General features: G+C 41.2%; 1 protein-coding gene across 1 annotated transcript in view; it reads right to left on the bottom strand.

Moving 5' to 3' along the window:
- LOC126195375 (uncharacterized) overlaps positions 1-18,522 on the bottom strand; it is a 117,312-nt gene that overhangs the window by 59,458 nt on the left and 39,332 nt on the right. Inside the window, exon 2 of the mRNA XM_049933954.1 lies at positions 9,312-9,399. Coding sequence (XP_049789911.1) covers positions 9,312-9,392 — 81 coding nt within the window. The 5' untranslated portion in view covers positions 9,393-9,399. The remainder of the gene's footprint in view (positions 1-9,311; positions 9,400-18,522) is intronic.

Below are 18,522 nucleotides of genomic sequence, written 5' to 3'. Positions count from 1 at the left end.
GTAATTGCGCCGGCCGATGTGACCGTGTGGTTCTAGGCGCTTCATTCTGGAACCGCGCGACCGCTACGTTCGCAGGTTCGAATCCTGCCTCGGGCATGGATGTGTATGATGTCCTTAGGTTAGTTAGGTTTAAGTAGTTCTAAATTCTAGGGGACTGATAACCTCAGATGTTAAGTCCCATAGTGCTCAGAGTCATTAATTGTAATTTAATTGTTCTGGTATATCGATGTGTGGGAAGAAGGCCGGCTCCTTCTTTGTCCTTCGGATTACCTGCGACGTGCAGAAGATAATACACTGCCTGACAAAGAATGTGAAGCACCAACAAGACATACTCGGATGTCCATGTAACTTTAACATGTACTCACTGTCTGCGCGTGTACAAACAGAGTTAGATTTCTCAATGACAGCCAGAGCAGACATCCGATTGGATTAGTATCGTTCGTGTCTGAGAATGACTCGACTTTCATAGAAATCCAAGGAAAGTATTATGATAATCTGACCTGAAAAGATACTGCAACGAGGTCTGGGAACTGACCAACGAAAGGACACATGTTGTGTTGACTGTAAATATACGATATTGTCCTTTCAAAGTCATCGATAAAATACAGAAGATGAGTAGCATTCTTTTTGAGAACCGGAGTGCGTACTGTGAACTGCTTCTCTCGAGCTCAAAAGCTTCCGCAAATCTTTACCAATGAAGATATCTCTCGATGAGAGTGAAGAGCAATAATGACTTGATACCGGGTAGGGGGCCATGAAGTGTCCAATCGAAAGCGGCTCATCTGCAGCGCTTTTCTTTGATTAATTACTGTTCAACGCATCTCTAATGGGGAATGTGTTAAAGACCAGGCATTCTTTCAGGTTGGCAGCACTCTTGGGAGCAGTCGAGCGTGGCGTTCATTAGGAAACTCTGTTAGGGTATATAAGAGGCATGAACAGACCATATGTTGAGTGACAGTCGTGAAAGAGACGGAGAGGGTGCGTACTGTGTGAGCGGTCAGCATCTCCCAGTGTTCGAGCCTCCATTCGAACGGGCGGAGGAGCCGTACAATACCAGGATTTGTGGGCATTCCTCTGCGACAAGTGGCTCGGCGTTGGACCGCAAGGGAACATGAGGGCATGCATATTCGTCGTCTGGTTCCGGACGACCACGTCTCATCACTACAATGGAGTATCGCCGTATTGTGCACCGAGCACATCGTAACCGCTTAGCATCTGCGTCCGCTATCTGAATACAAGTAATGTCTTACGTGCAATGCACACACACCACTGGTCGGAGACTAGCGGGTAGGTTGCCATTAGTACCACAAACAGTGGGTTGCATTTGGAGTGCTGCCGTTACAAGGAAGCATTTGCTGGTGAGGAATGACGTCGCGTTGTGTTCGGTGATGAACTGCTGTTCTCCACAAACCTGAACGATCATCAAAGGCGACTGTGCTGGAATCTAGGAAGAGACCTCATTCTTTCAAGGGAGGATGTCATTCTTTCAATGTTCTGCTGAGGCGCCGGCGTCATGGTGTGGAGATGCATCACAGATGGTTGTGATTGAGGAAACTCCGATCGTACAACAACGACACGTTACGGGTATCATGTGTTGTCATGTGTTACGTCCTACGCAACAATAAGGTGGTGCCATTTTTCAACAGCACAATGCTCGTCCACATATGACGTGTGACTGTATGAAGTGTCTGCGTGACGCTAATGTTCTCCCGTGGACAGTAAGAGTACGTGTGGAAGAGGCTTGGACGTCACCTCTGTCCCAGTGCAAGTACCACGATACTAGGTCATTGTACCAATTATAATAGCTGTGCACCAGTTTCTCCCACGAGACGATATGTAGGCCTTACGTCGTTTTTTTTTTCAACCAAATCGGTGCATACATTCAGGCCAGAGAGGGCGTAACGTCATGCTATTAAGTGGGCTCGTATTGCAAAGTGTTTCGTAAATTTGACTCTGTATTTTAATCACTGAGATAACATCACATGCGTCTCTTCGTGAAAAGTTCCATTTAGTTTCCTCCTTCCCTTCCGGACGCTCCACCTTTTTTCTCCGATAGTGTATATTCTGCTCTTGGGTCCACACATAACTGACACCGATCTCAGAATAAAGGGAAAAAAACTGAATGTCTAGAATCACCATGTATAATTATTGGAATTTGGACAACATTGTGTCAGGACCGTGAATGCGCTATTCACTTCGCAAGTAAAGGCGTTTGAGTTTGTTGATGTAATTGTTGCAGTATACAGGAAATTTATACCCACCGAAACAGAAGCTACGTGTGAGATTGTTTGGGCAAGGCTCAGCATTAACGGCGGGCACAAACTTACATTTGGATCTTTCTATAGATCACCTGATTTTGCTGTAAATGTTACCGAAAAGTTTAAAGGAAAACTGAGTACGCTAGTACGTCTATTCCTTAAGCATAGTCGAATACTCAACTGAAATAATTAAACTTTTGTTAAGTGAAGGGGCTGACAAAGACAACCTGCGAAATACTACTAAGTGCCTTGTCTGAAAACTACTAGGAACAGATTCAGAAGCACACACAGTACGTAAGTATGTTGGACCTAATGCCAGTAAATAGACGTGACCTCTCCGAGAAATATGAGCATGAGGCAGTTGTATGAAGAAGTGTAAAAGCCAGGCAAACGAATGGGAATTTTTTTTCTTTCATTAAAATAGCTGAAGAGGCAGTCTCAGAGTGGAACTTAAAACTCTTCCCACCTGGCATCTAGAGCAAATGAGGCTCAAGTTGAAAAAAACTGGTTGGCCATATGATGGATTGACAAAATCCTACCATCTGGTGAGCAAGATGTATGAGACAGGCGAAAGAAGAATATAATAATTCCAATCCCAAAGAAAGCAGGTGTTGACAGAAGTGAAAATTACAACTATCAGTTGAATAAGCCACAGCTGCAAAATACTAACGCGAATTCATTACAGACGAATGGAAAAACTAGTAGAAGCCGATCTCGGGGAAGATCACTTTGGATTCCGTAGAAATGTTGGAACACTTGAGGCAATACTGACCTTACGACTTATCTTAGAAGCTAGATTAAGGAAAGGCAAACCTACATTTCTAGCATTTCTAGACTTAGAGAAAGCTTTTGCCAATGTTGACTGGAATACTCTCTTTCAAATTCTGAAGGTGGCAGGGGTAAAATACAGGGAGCGAAAGGCCATTTACAATTTCTACAGAAACCAAATGGCAGTTATAAGAGTCGAGGCGCATGAGAGGGAATCAGTAGTTGGGGAGGGAGTGAGACAGGGTTGTAGCCTCTCCCCGATGTTATTCAATCTGTATATTGAGCAAGCAGTGAAGGAAACAAAAGAAAAATTCGGAGTAGGTATTAAAATCCATGGAGAAGAAATAAAAACTTTGAGGTTCGCCGATGACACTGTAATTCTGTCAGAGACAGCAAAGGACTTGGAAGAGCAGTTGAACGGTATGGGTAGTGTCTTGAAAGGAGGATATAAGATGAACATCAACAAAAGCAAAACGAGGATAATGCAATGTAGTCGAATTAAGTCGAGTGATGCTGAGGGAATTAGATTAGGAAATGAGAGGAGGTTTGCTATTTGGGGAGCAGAGAGGATATAAAATGTAGACTGGCAATGCCAAGGAAAGCGTTTCTGAAGAAGAGAAATTTGTTAACATCGAGTATAGATTTAAGTGTCAGGAAGTCATTTCTGAAAGTATTTGTATGTAGTGTAGGCATGTATGGAAGTGAAACATGGACGATAAATAGTTTGGAGAAGAAGAGAATAGAAGCTTTCGAAATGTGGTGCTACAGAAGAATGCTGAAGATTAGATGGGCAGATCACATAACTAATCAGGAGGTATTGAATATAATTGGGGTGAAGAGAAGTTTGTGGCACAACTTGACAAAAAGAAGCAGATTAAGAAGGATGTAGGTTGCAGTAGGTACTGGGAGATGAAGAGGCTTGCACGGGATAGAGTAGCATATGGAAAGCTGCATCAAACCAGTCTGAGGACAGAAGACCACAACAACAACAAAATATGATGGATAGATTTGCACCGAATAGAACAGTTCATGATGGTTAGGACCAACCGTAGTACACAACCAATGTAAAGAAACTTCTACAGAAAGAGTGAAAGTTGCATAATGGGTTTACAGGAAACCATAGTTAGATGATGAATGAACCGAATTTGCCTGGCAAGAGTGCTGTGCCTGTAGTCTTTAATCACTGCTGAACCCTAATTTTATCGAAAGATAACTAAACCCCGAGGTTTTATGGTCATATGTAAAGGCTTCAGGTGGCACCAAATTAGTAACGAGGCACATGAATAGCACAGGAATTGAAACTGGGGGGTAGAAAATCAAAAGTAGAAACGCTGAACTCACTTTTCAATTTATTCTTTGCAAAAAAGAAACAAAAAAAAAATACTGCACTGTCACAGCTTAATTCTTGCACCACTTCAAAGTGAGTGACACATGTACAGGACATGGCAGTTAAAATTATTTTGGTAAACATGTGGAAATTACACATCGGATAACAAAAAGCATTTTAATAGCAGCTGTTCATCTCGAAGGGGGACATATAATGACACTTCATTCGACCATCCTGATGCACTCTTATGGGGTGGGAGGGAGGTGAGCTTCGAAATATTCAGTAGGAACCACCAATTTCTGTTGGGGATATGGATTCTCTGGAAAAAATACATAACTTCGTAGGGAGAAAATTATTGTTGCGTGATAGATGGCGCTGTAATCGACCATTTCGAAAAGGGTTACAATCCTTTGAAATATCATAGTTTTTCAGAATATTACCCAACACATTAGCAATCCAGGACTGTAGAAGGGCGGTATTCTTACATTCTGTAATGCGACACCGGTGTTTTATAGGAAACCAACACCATAACTCATTATGGTGTCCACATTATTGGTGTAATTACATACATAGATGGCGCCGAAGTGGAAAGCGATTGGAACACATCATTGGTTTGTTAATCAATCCAGTAATAACTACATTTACCGTTACCCAGGAACAACGACATGGATATTGTAGTGTTTCGTTCACTTCGGGATGGTTTTTTAATGTGAGTCTCCATGACTCTCACCACTGGGGTGTCTGTTTTAGGTGAGTCCCCTTGCCTCTCTCCAACGACGATCTTGTTTCAGGTGGGTCTCCAGGCCTCTCACTACTGAGGTGCTTGTTTTAGGTGAGTCCCTGTGCCAGTCACCATTGTGGCGCTAGTTTTAGGTAAGTCCTCTAGCCTCTCACCATTGGGTGCTTGCTTTAGGTCAGTCTCCTAGCCTCTCACCACTGGCTGCTCATTTTAGGAGAGTCCCCTTGCCTCTCATCTTTGAGTTCGTGTCTTAGGTGCATCCCCTTGCCTTTCACAAATAGTCATGTTTTACTGAAGCAAATGTTCGAAATGGTGCCTGTTTGCTATTACATATTTTGCAATCGTATCTCTGAAAGAGAATCCTATATCTCTAAGGGTCTCTTCACTAATGTTTGCACACTCAGAGATAATTTGCTGCCGCATATTTGCAAGGGATGTCGTTACGATAATGTAACATTTCTCTTTTAGTGTTCCGACAGGAAAAAATCTGGAGGCATTAAATCGGGTGAACACGTAGGCCACTAACGAGGACCTCCTTGTCCAGTGCATTGATCAGGATGGTGTCCATTCAGAGCTTCACGAGATATCTATGACTAGTGGGCTGGACAGCCATATCGTTGAAACCATGTATCCATTCTCGTTTGAAGTAGGATATCTTTCAGTAGTATTGGCAAAATATTGACTAAAAGTTATAATGAAATCTAGACCTCTCACTGTTGACAACTCCATTCTTCGAGAGCTGCAAGATCACCAATGGTATCTGTATCGATACCAGCTCCAAATTGACTAAAAAGTCGTCATATGTTCGACATTTCACAATACCGTCTATGAAGTATGGGCCAATTGTATTATAGTATATTACGTAACACACCGCATGAAACACTGATACTACACGGTCATTGAAATTTGACTTGCCTTAACCAGTGGAGATTCTCCCCTGCCCAGCAAAGCATTTACCTGACGACGATTCGTCAGAGGAAAGTATCTGTGAATGAAAAATCATCATTGGCTGATAATTGTTGTTGCATCCAATTGCAAAATTTCAAGTGGCAGTGAAAGTCGCCCCCACGTAGGGCTTGACGCAATGACAGGCGGTAAGGGTGGTGCTTCTGTTCATACAGTATGCGCAGAACGCTTCGTCGAGAAATTCCCGTACCACGTGCGATTTACCGCGAAATAATGTGAGGATATGCAGCAGTTACAGCTAACACATCGATTGCTGCACATCCGTTCGTCGCAATCCGCGGATAGTTCGTGTGTTTTGAGCGTCTCCACCTGGCAATAAACAGTTGGATAAGACTGCGAAATGTCGTCGCAAAATGAATATTCCTCTCAGGGAACACGTTCGCATACCATCGACGAGCTTCTCCTACAAGCCTACTACAAGCAAAATACGAAGCAGTGATATTTACTCTGTTATCGTCATCCTTGCTGCTCACGTAAGAAAAGAGTTTTGCGGTCCGAATATTTAACGAAAAGTGAACTGTGCCCGCCGGTTCCTTGACCGTCGTTCGCGGTAGGGTTACAATTGTGCTAGACGCAATGGAACTACATCGTTGCACCTCAGCGTGTTCCATCTACTGCGAGAGTCTGATCACGGACAGCCATCCATGTTCGCCGTTCGTTCGTCTCAGGCGGTTATTTGAATGGTACAAAATGTATCTCAGACAATGATTAACGTATCGAACATTTACCTACCACTTTTCAATGGTTTGTTACGCATTTTGATTAGTGTCAGGTAAAGCGCCATCCATCAAGCAACGACAAAATTGTTCCATAGACACTTAAATATATTTTTTTCCGGAGAATCCTAATATGCAATAGGATTTGGGGGTCACTATTGAAGATTTCTAAGTAGACCTCTCCCACCCCTTGAGGTGCGGCAGTTGGGTCAAGTTTAGTGTCACTGGATGTCCCCTTTCGAGACGAACAACTTTTAGTGTAACCGTTTTTTCATCCGGGTTGTGGTGTCTGAGATATTTCCATGAGCAATGTTACAAGATTTGTAACTGTTTAAGTCTTGACCACAATGTAGCGACGATCCCTTGAACAAAAAACTGTGTCATCAAAAACTAAAAACCTGAAATAGAAAAAATTAGAACACTGAGAAAAGATTACTAAGGAAAAATCACAAAAAATGCTAAATTAATACTTCTCAAAATGAAGAAACTGGAATAATATTAAACCCACATTATCTACCATTGAGGTAATGCTAAATCTGTTATTTAATGAGATATCAGACAATCAGTACTAAAATTGCATAATAATTCTGTAGTAAATATAAAGAACATGCCACCAGGTTCCAGCAGAGGGCGACTGCCCCCTCTTGTGCCCTGCTGCGGAAGCCCACGCCTGGGGCTATTTCCCTTGTAACGTTATCTGAATGCTACCTAGGCTGGCCAATCAAAACCCCTGTGGGTGTTTGACGTCAAGGCATGGGAATCAGCAAGAATTTAGCCAATTAGTGAGATTAACATAAAGGAGCTTTCCTTTATATAATTGATTTGCTCAGTCTGAAAAATTAATGATTTTATTTATAAGAACTGAAAGTTACTCACTTAACACTTTTGAGGCCAATTACTTTGGTACCCAAGCAGTATGCATATTTCAAAAGCGTACGAAGGTACATGTTTTTAAATTAACAGTATGGATATAGATGCCACCTCTTTGATTAAACAGTCTGAAATTATATTCACATATGATTAAATTCAGGATATCTAACGAGTTACAAATTATAGCTAGAAAATATTCACAAAAAGTTAGTTCGTGTACCAGTAACGTTAGAGTGACGCTGGCAGTTCAAAGGCTGAAATTTAAAAAAGACTCTGAAAAACGTTTATTTAACTCCGATGACACCATTTTTATGTACACAATTTCACAGCAGATCATATTAATGGATCCATTACATTGTTTTTGTGATTTCTGTAATTTTTTAATGTGAAATGGCATAATTAAAGGTGAAAGAATGTGTTTCTTACGCTACATTTTTTTGGTTAATTGGGGAAAGTGTAACGCAGGGCCAGTATATGATTGGACTAACGTGGGAAACCTTCCAAAGCCATTCTGTGATTGGTCTGTTCTAGTCTCTCCACTCTGTCATGTTATTGTGCACTCATGTCATCAGATGTGCAAAATGCATGGCTGTGTTACTGCATAGGGCGCTGCATTGCACGTCGTAGAGTTTTAGAAGATTCCATTCATGGAGGGGACGTATTTTCGACCTTGCAGTATTTCTTTCTTTTTCGTTTTACCTAAATTGTAAAATGGGATTTTCTTTGTTAGAAATTCGATTCCACTATGAGAGAAAATAGACCACCAGATTCCATGAGCGGGCAACTGACCACTATTGTCCCTTTCGTAGACGCCTATGGTGCCCCAGGGAAATGTGTTGGGATTCCTGTAGTTCGTGTTGGCTGTCTGGCATCAGCAGTACTAACCTCAAACTTAACAACCTTCAAACCGAACATTAAACAAATAACTTATGTAATTAACGAGAGAAGAAACTGAAATAAAAGTTACACATTCCTTTAAGAGAACTTTGTGTCTCGCACTTCTATCGAGTTGATGTTCACTGATAGACTAGTCAGTACATGAAAATATATACGGAATCATTGGCTTTTCACTAAAGCGTAGTTATTCGTAGTTCATTCACATTGAACTCAAAACTTTCTGGAAATCTGTAAATCTTAGGTAAAGTCGTAACTCATACTCACTGGTCCACTCAATAAACTCATGCTTGCCTACAAAATGGTCCCTAGAATTCTGATTTCAGTTTAAACCCCATATTGATAAATATCCTACGAAGAAGTGACCGTGAAATGTATTGTAGGCATCAAGAATGGCCCTTCTTGCGGATCCTTGGGTTGCTGTTAAGTTCTTTCCATTAGGTTGCCTAGATTATTTTAATGCAACAAAATCGTAACAAAGAACCTGCTACGTTGACGTAAATCCAAAACGTGTAACATTTGAAATTTTGTGTAGTCTGTACGCTTTATGACCTCATTAGCTATTTTATACATACCACTTTAGGTTCTGTCAAAATAAATTGGTAATGTACCTACATGAATCACAATGAGAGCATTTCACGATATTTTCTCGTTTACCTGCATGCTTCGATCAATATTTGTATGGGGAAACAATATATTTTCAGGCATCTATGGTTATACGTTATTTTAATACCTAGAGAACTTTAGTTGGATGTTAAGTCTTATGGACTTACGAGTTCAAAGGTGCCGATGAGAACGCTTCCCGTCTGCAGAGTGCAGCCGCAGCAACAGTAGTCCAGCATAGGCACCCTCATTGTGAATCTGAAATAGTGTGAAAATTGGCATTTGTGATATGAAAACCTGGAGTCTAAGACATAATCTAGGCTGCGGTAACGGTACATCGTAATAAGCACGATGTGCAGTCCCCAGGATCAAAATCAAAAGTATATTTATTTCGATTTTTCGATTCTTTAATTACTCAAAATAAGATCAGTTTCTATGTACGCAGTATTCTACCTCTATTTACTGCCTGATAGATGGTTCAGTTAGGAAATACCCAGTATTTGACGATTACTGTCTTCTGGATATCCTTAGCAGAGTCAAATCTTGAATTCTTCAAGAGCATTTTCCATTTTTGGAAGATAAACACAGTCAGTATCGTTTTCAACTTACAGGATTTTGAAGGGCCTTTTTCCAGACTTGGAATGCCCTTCGCCCTATGTGGAACTCTAATGTCTTGTTTGACGATTGTCGGCAAAACTCTAACTTTTGTCACTAGTATACCCACATACACATACTCTGCAAGCCACCAAATTGTTAAACACACTGTGCACCACTGCTAGTCCTTGCCGTCTCTGTTCCACTCGCAAATGAGGGAAAACTGATTATGTAACCGTACAAGGCCTAATTTCATTTGTCTTCGTGCTCATTACAAGAGGTGTACATTTGTGGCAGTACACTAGTTCTGTAATGAATCGCATATGCCGATAGTCTAAGCTTCCTCATAAGTATTTACGGGAAAGAACATCTATCTTCCAGGTATTCCCATTTGAGTTCACTGACCGTTTCCGTTAAGTGTATTGTAAGCAGAACACAGTGATTTTTGCTCCAACTAAAATTTGCGTCCAGAACTGATAATGAGAAGTCAACCCCTGTCCGAACTTCACAAATTTTTGAGCAGGCAGATGAGCTGAGGCCCCGTATGTGATGTTTTACTTCATAATAACTACTTGTGAAAAGTAATTGAGATGATCGGACGAGAACTGAAATGCCAAAAGTTTTACCATCTGAAGTGAACACAATTTATTTTGTTTCTTGTCTGTCACAAAATATTTACTTATGAGCGGATCTTCAGATATTGCAATGGAAAACATAGAAACCAAATTACAAAAATGAAATTTAAAATAATATCTCTCTTACTTAATAAACATAAAGTAAGATACGGTTACAAGAACTGGCTCATCAGTCTGCATAATTGTCATCGGAAGGATACAGATAATCCACGGGGAACGGTTGAGGTGTCTCATGTACATTTGACATGTTGTCATGTTCCATACTAACTAAAAAGCCACGAGCATGCACATGTACAGAGTGAACATTAATAAAACCGAGAAATGACGGGGATGGCTTCCTAAATGGAAATGGAGGAGAAAACGTCATATGATCATCTGTCGTAAATGCGTCGTAGCCACGGTACATGGCGCTAACAAATGAAAGTTCCTCTGACTACGTGCCGTGGTTTCCTTATGTGTTGCAGGCTGCGTAATGGCGCAGCAAACTGTAAACAGCATAATGGTCCGGTATTCATGTCGGGAACAAGCCGAGATGGTGTCTGTGTACAGCCAAACGGATGGAAACGGACGAGAGGCAGCACGGCTGTACCAAAACAAGTATCCTCACAGACACCAACCACACCACACAACTTTTCAAGCCATTTTTCTGCGTTTGCGTGGTGACGGGTCCTTTCAGACAGACGAAAGTGCAGAGAGGCGGCGGACTGTGCGTACACCAGATCCGGAGGGTTATGTTCGACAGAATATTGATACGAACCATAGTACAAACTCCAGGCAAGTAGTAACCATAGTAACACTATGTGCATCCGGCATGACAACTACTACTATCCGTATCACTTGCCACGAGTACAAGAATTATCACCAGCAGATTTCTCTCTACGGGAATGATTCTGTCTATCCTTTTTGGACCAGAACAAAACAATTTCGGGATTTCTGTCATCAATCCTCTTCACCGACGAAGCAGTCTTCACAATAACTGGCATCATCAGTCTGCATAATTGTTCAAAAATGGTTCAAATGGCTCTGAGCACTATGTAACTTAACATCGGATGTTATCAGTCCCCTAGAACTTAGAACTACTTAAACCTAACCAACCATCACACACATCCATGCCCGTAGCGGTCGCGTGGTTCCAGACTGAAGCGCCTAGAACCGCTCGGCCAACACCGTCGGCTGCATAATTGTCATCGGTAGGATACAGACAAGCCTCGAAGAATGGTTGAGGCGTCTCGTTAGCATCGGTTCAACAACGATGTGTGGGTACGGGTTCTTATACCGCAACGCCTAAACGGAGCAACGCACCTAGACTTGCTGCGGAATACCCTGTCCGAGATTCTTGAGGATGTGCCTTTGACAGTACAAAAGGTCATGTGGTTTCTGCATGAAGGAGCGCCACCCGACTACCGCTTTACAGTTCGCCAACACCTCAACAACATATTCGCTGATAGTTGGATAGGACGCGAAGGCCCTGTATCACGACCTGATAGATCACTGGACTTAAAGCCGCTAGATTTTTACCTCTGTCGGCATCTGAAAAGCGTTGTACATGATGAACCAGTTACTGATATGTGCCGGCCGTGGTGGCCAAGCGGTTATAGGCGCTTCAGTCCGTAACCGCGAGACTGCTACGGTCGCAGGTTCGAATCCTGCCTCGGGCATGGATGTGTGTGATGTCCTTAAGTTAGTTCGGTTTAAATAGTTCTAAGTTCTAGGGCACTGATGACCTCAGATGTTGAGTCCCATAGATCTCAGAGCCATTTGAACCATTTGAACTGATATGTAGACCCTCCAACAGCTTGTTCACGACGCTTGTGACACTGTTAAGAGAGAGGCCGGAACGCGCGGCAATCCATGGTGCGACATCGAAAACTCATACATTGCATACCATGGGGGGCACTTGGATCAACAGTTGTAACGTGGATGTGATGCAACTCTGTACTATGTTTCGGGACGATTTGTTGTCGTTGCACGCACATTGTCTATGTCTGGAAATTGACACATGTTCATAGTACCTTTTTTTCCTCCAATTTCAGACAGGAATGCGTCCCTGCAGTACGTCGTGGTTATTGACACTCATCCTGTATAGGTAGCATAAACTGCACATAGTTTTACCGCCCACTCCAAGCACTAAATACGCGTGTTATCTATACGTCACGTCAGAATATCAAAACTGTTTTCCTTGTAAATTTAACTGTGTATCAAAGTCAATACACTGGTAAGTGGAAGATATATGAACATTAAAACTTGTATGTTAAGCAAGATACTGTTTAACAGGACGGAGTATGCATCATACAATAAGTTAAGGAATGAAAAAGAAAACAAAAATAATTAAGGTGGCACTGCTTAGTATGATTTTTCATATTAGGACACAGAACAGTTCATAAATGAAATAAAAGGTTTAAACGTTAAATCAACTAAAATCAGTGCGTATTTTTTTCAACTGGCTTTCGGGAAGTGCCCACACAGCCATCTCAACACTGGAAGATACCATAGAGTGAGTCAACATTTCGTAACATTCATTAGGGCCAAGTAAGAAGCTATAGTACGAAGTTATTCGAGATGTGATCAAAAGGTAACGGGATTTATTTTAAGTTAACGGGTTTTATACATCTGATTTTCAAAATTTTTTCATCTTGCTGTTGCACATGTTCCTGACGTGTGTTTTCATTTTCTGCTATTTTGAGTATTTAGTTTGTTGTTGACAGTCAATGGTTGTACGTGTTTTGACATCTCGGCGAATTTTTTATTTTGAAAATGGTGGATCAAAGAATTTGCATTAAATTTTCCTTTAAAAATGCAGTAAAGTGCACCACCGCATTCGAAACGTTGACTGTGCCTTTTGGCGAATCTACTTCGAGTAAAACAAGAGTTTACGAGTTTTATAAACATTTCGAAGAGGATCGAGAATATGTTGGAGACAACGACCGTCCTGGACGCCCTCGCATATGAGTTACCGACAACAAAGTAGAAGAAGTAAAGAAAATGGTTCTGGAAAATCGCAAAATCATCATCAAAGTGGTTGCTGATGGTGTTGGCATAGCCTTTGACTAATGAAAATTCATTTTTGGATGTTTTGGGCATGAAACATGTAGCAGCAAAATTAGTCCCGAAATTGTTGAGTTTCGACCAAACTCGACGTCAGAAGACATGGCTCAGAAATTGCTAATTGAAGTCGATAACCACCAGAACTTCTAAAGAAGATTATAGTGGGTGACAAAAAATGGGTATACGGGAACGACGACGCAACCATGGCCCAGTCGTCCCAATGCAAACTGACTGTAAAATCAAGACCGAAAAGTTCAAGTTCGACCACACCTGAAGGCTCTTCTCACTGATTTCTTCGATTACAGTGGGACAGTGTCTCATGAGTTCCTGCCTTATTGTCGTATGGCCAGTAAAGGATACTATCTAGAAGTCTTGCGCTCTTTGCTTCAAGCAGTCGGAAGAAAATGACCAGGATTGTGACAAAACCACTCGTGGAAATTGCATCACGATAATGCTTGTTCCCAGTTCCAGCTCAATGCTTGTACGTGGTTTTTGGCAAAAAACAAAACTGTTATTTTGCCTCACAGTATTCGCATGTCACCCTGTGACTTTTTTCTATTCACGAGGCCATAAAGAACCATGTAAGGCCGTCGTTTTGCCATCACTGATTACGTAAAAACAGAATCACTGAACCAGCTTACCACTACAACGGAAAGTGAGCTCCAGGAGTGTTTCCGAGACTGGAAGAAGCGCTAGTACAAGCGTGTTTTATCTAAGTGGCAGTTCTCTGAAGGGGTCAAAGGTAATGAATAAATAAAGATTCTTTAATAACAACGAGAATTCCCGTTACCTTGTGATCACACCTCGTATATGCTTAGACTTGTTACACTATTTTCATGCCATTGATGACGGTACGAAGATAAGGAAAACGTAACTCTCAGTCCAAGAGCAGAGAAAAATTTCCATTTGGGATGGGGATTGAACTCTGGCCCTTTTGGGTAGCAAACTGCCACGCTGACCCCACAGTGACTGAGACGAACCAACCATATATACGGTAGGTAGTTATGTCGACCATAGGTGGCGCTCTTTTCCCGGCAGCAGGATGTTTATGTCGCTGGTCATTTGCATGGCGGTGTCATCGCGGTTTGGGCAGAGCGGCACATTAACTCACGGCGCTAACCAGCCAGCGGATAAGCCAAGCATTCGATAATTAATTTTAAAACAAGTATTACTGACAAGTTAGTTTTCTTCTTTCAAAAGTCAGCCTGTCTCCTTCCTTTTTGAAACGTACATCTCCAGTTCTTCTGAAACGTCGAGTAGTCTGTTTTTTTGTGTTTTGTTCATCACTTCCGTTTGCTCTTCAGTGTTATCCTTGCCACATTTCTACCTAAGCCAAGCTAACTCCGTTTTGATACTTCACATTGATACTCATTAGAAAATTGGAGCCTTACTAAACGTGACTGTTCAAGCTGCCCACTGGGGTGGACAAGGACGTTTGAAGTACAGGTGGACCGATACTTACAGGGAGCGTTACCGGTGGTCGAGGATTCTCGATGCGTAGGTAAAACTTACAGAATAGGTAATTCCCTGGAAGACTGGGTGCCAATTTCACAGAGTTTCGTATTGGCGCAAATTTCATAGGATGAAGCTTCCATACAAGCTGAAGCTGTGTCAGCTGCCCCTACCTGGCCATTTAGTATAGACTAGCAGCCATGTAATCCTCTGCCAACGGGTATGTAGGGGCATGGGATCAGCACAGCCTTCTCTCAGTGTCAGCTTACCCGACATTGGAGCCAAGACTTCCCATTCAATGAGTTCCTCAACTAGCATCACGAGGCTGAGTGGATCCTGCTTCAGTCCTCCCACCACAGAAAAATCCCTGGACATACCGAGAATCGAACCCAGACCATCCGCAAAGCAGTCACAGTGGCTGACTACTGAACTATGGAGGACACGTACCACATGTCATTTCCGTAATAGTCGCGTGTTGATCTAACCTGCCACTAAGAAATTGAGGAGAACACCTCTAAACTGCTTCGATATATTTCTTTAATCCCCTTTGGGAGGGGGTGGGGGGTGGGAGGGGGACAGGAGTAATCAAGAATGGATCATACAAGTGTTTTACAATCACATCCATTATACATTGAGGAAAAAGTCACAACACCAAACAATAATTAATGTATAGTAGGGAAATTTCGGGAACACATTTGCCAAGGTAACATTTTTAAGTGATTAAGACTACAATGTAACGGGGTTATGTATGAGATATATGAGACACTGCAAATATGAAAGGCTGGTACATTGATAAACGTTGTAACAGCCAGAATGTGGAATGCAAGCATACAGACTTGCATACATAGTGTTTCACATGTGGTCGATGTCAGTTAATGGGTTGGAGTTCGATGCCTGTTGCAGGTGGTCCGTCAATAAAAGGATGGTTAATACTGGTTGTAGATGGTGCTGGAGCTGTCACCCGATGATGTCTCACATGTACTAGATTGACGACAGTTGTTGTGCTCGAGCAGGCCAAGGTAACATGCCGACAATCTGTAGAGCAAGTTAGATTAGAGTAGCGATATGTTGGCGAACGTTATCCTGTTGTAAAACACTGCCTGGAATTCTGTTCATGAATGGGAGCAAAACAGATCGAACCACCAGACTGACGTCCAGTTTTGCAATCATGATGCCTGTTATAACCACGAGGGTGCTCCTTCCGTCATAAGAAATCGATTCTCAGACACTAAATCCAGGTGTAGCATCAGTGTGTGTAGCATGCAGACAGATTGATTGCAGCCCCCCAACTGACCGCCTTCTAACCAACACACGGCCTTCACTGGCGTCGAGGCAGAACCAGTTTTCATCAGAAAATACAACACTCCTCCAACCTGCCTTCCAATGATGTCACCGAAGTCGCAAATGATCGTGATTTGGGCTCACGCTACTGGGCGTGTAGCTCGGAGCCGTCCTTAAACTAACCGATTTATAACACTTCATTTTGTCTCTTTGGTGCCAACAGCTGCTGCAGATGCAGGACGATGCCTCAAACCCATACGCCGAACAGGATAGTCTTCCCTCTCGGTAGCGCGACGTGGCCGTTCGAAGCTTGGTCTTCTAGCACCACCACATTCTCGTGATCACCGCTGACAGCAGGCATGTACAGTGGCTCCACTCCTGGCATATCTTTCTGCATTATCGCAGAAGGAACAGCCAGGTTCTAGTAGTCCTGTTACAAGACCTCGTTGAAACTCAGTCAGGTTTGATAAAGACTGTCATCTTTGAAATTCTTGAACTTGTATTGCTACACATAATACGCTGTCGTTCTGTCAATATAGCATCAAACTTTAATCTTGTCACAGTTTATCATTTTTATTGGCAAATATGGTTTTCATTGGTAACATATGTCAAAGCATCAGTGACATATGATACATCTGCAATACCTTTTAATGAGTATCTCGACTGATTTAACGATTTTTTCTGTTTTGTCTTTTTTCGTTTCAAAACCGAACTCTTTAGCAGAATAAATATAATTATTACAGACTGCACATTGTTATACATTTTGTAAAACTCGTACGTGCTGCTGACCAACGCCTAAGCAAGATTTTGAGTTTGATACCACACACAGCAAAACAGGCGACCTTGGATTATCAACGTACAAAGGTAACACTTATAAAGTGTGACGCTGCAATCAGTTTCATAAGACGATGTATTACTTCCTGCATTACTCGCCCAAGCTAAAATTAAGTTTAGGAATGGGGTTACTAAGAAGTTAAGAGAATATTACGAGAATAAGTGGTTGAAAGACGAGTTGAAAGCCAAATATAAATGGAAATCTAACTTCAACAAAAAACTTAACATGGCACAGTTGTTTTTGGGGAAAATTTTGAATATTTTATACACTGACATTGTCTTTGAAGTTGTGGATGAATTTGTTAATTTAGAGAGGCAGTCTTTTATAGAGAGCCATAACAGAAAATTGACAGTCTTAGTTTAAAACAGTTGGCTGGTTTTAGAAATACTGATCCTGATTTTAAATTTTATGATGGTTGGTAAATATAATTGATGCTATGTTTTCCAATGAGGAGCTCCGTATACTCAAAAAAAGGTCTTAGTATAATTTATGTTCTCCGGTAGTGACAAGAAACTGTAGAGACTTATAGTTGTTACAAAGGTGTCAACAGACAAAACTGAGAGTTCCCTTGCTCATAAAAACTTTATTTGTAGGAAGGTGGCTAAATTCATACAGCATCGCATAAGGAAAAATAAGAGGTCTAACACTAATAATTTTGAATATCATATGGTAAAAAAGATTAATTCTAAGCTAACAGAAAACTGGGATTTAGTTCTGAGAGCTTATAAACGAAATTTCTTGTTGTCATTTATACAGATGATTACATTAGCAAAACATATGAATTCTTTGAAGCTAATAACATTGTGAGATTAGATGGTGATCTCACATACTTGTACTTTCTCAAAAGACCCTTTAAACATAAAATGAATAATATTCAATTTCTGTTTTCTGAAAAACATAAAAAGAGAGTTCTGGTAATGAACCCCAAATCACCAAAGCTTTGATGTCAACCCAAGACACACAAAAATAGTATTCCATTAAGACCAATTGTTAATTTTATTGAAAGCCCAGTACATTTAATTTGTGAGAAGCTTAATTATATCATCAACAATAACTATGCATTACAACAAAAAGTATTAAGAGTGCCAGACATTTAATAGATAATTGAAAAATATTGAATTCCCTCAAAATATCACATGATGCTCTTTTGATGTGGTTAACTTATGTACTAATGTACCAGTTGAAGAATCTATTGAGTTTGTTAGACAAATTTTTTTCCAAGACAGAAGGTTATCCTTACAGTTCACAGTACAAACTGAAGACAACATAGGCATAACTTATTTAGATTTCAGAGTGGAAACACAATCTTAGACATCAGTTTAACTTACATAGAAACCCTACAACCACAGATGTAATAATATCCAGCCATGTCACCCAATTACAGACGAACATGCCTTGTTCAACTCTATGCTGGAACGAGTTCAACGATTGCCATTGTCTGATGAAAACATAAATAAAGAACTAAATATTGTAAAATATATTGCAAGCAAAAATCGTTATAACCCCAATTTAGTACAGAAACTATATTTAAAAACTCTA

The sequence above is a fragment of the Schistocerca nitens genome, chromosome 1 (assembly GCF_023898315.1).
Source record: "Schistocerca nitens isolate TAMUIC-IGC-003100 chromosome 1, iqSchNite1.1, whole genome shotgun sequence".
Taxonomy (NCBI): domain Eukaryota; kingdom Metazoa; phylum Arthropoda; class Insecta; order Orthoptera; family Acrididae; genus Schistocerca; species Schistocerca nitens.
The sequence above is the reverse complement of the archived record's forward strand: the minus strand, read 5'-3'. Positions and strand labels throughout refer to the sequence as shown.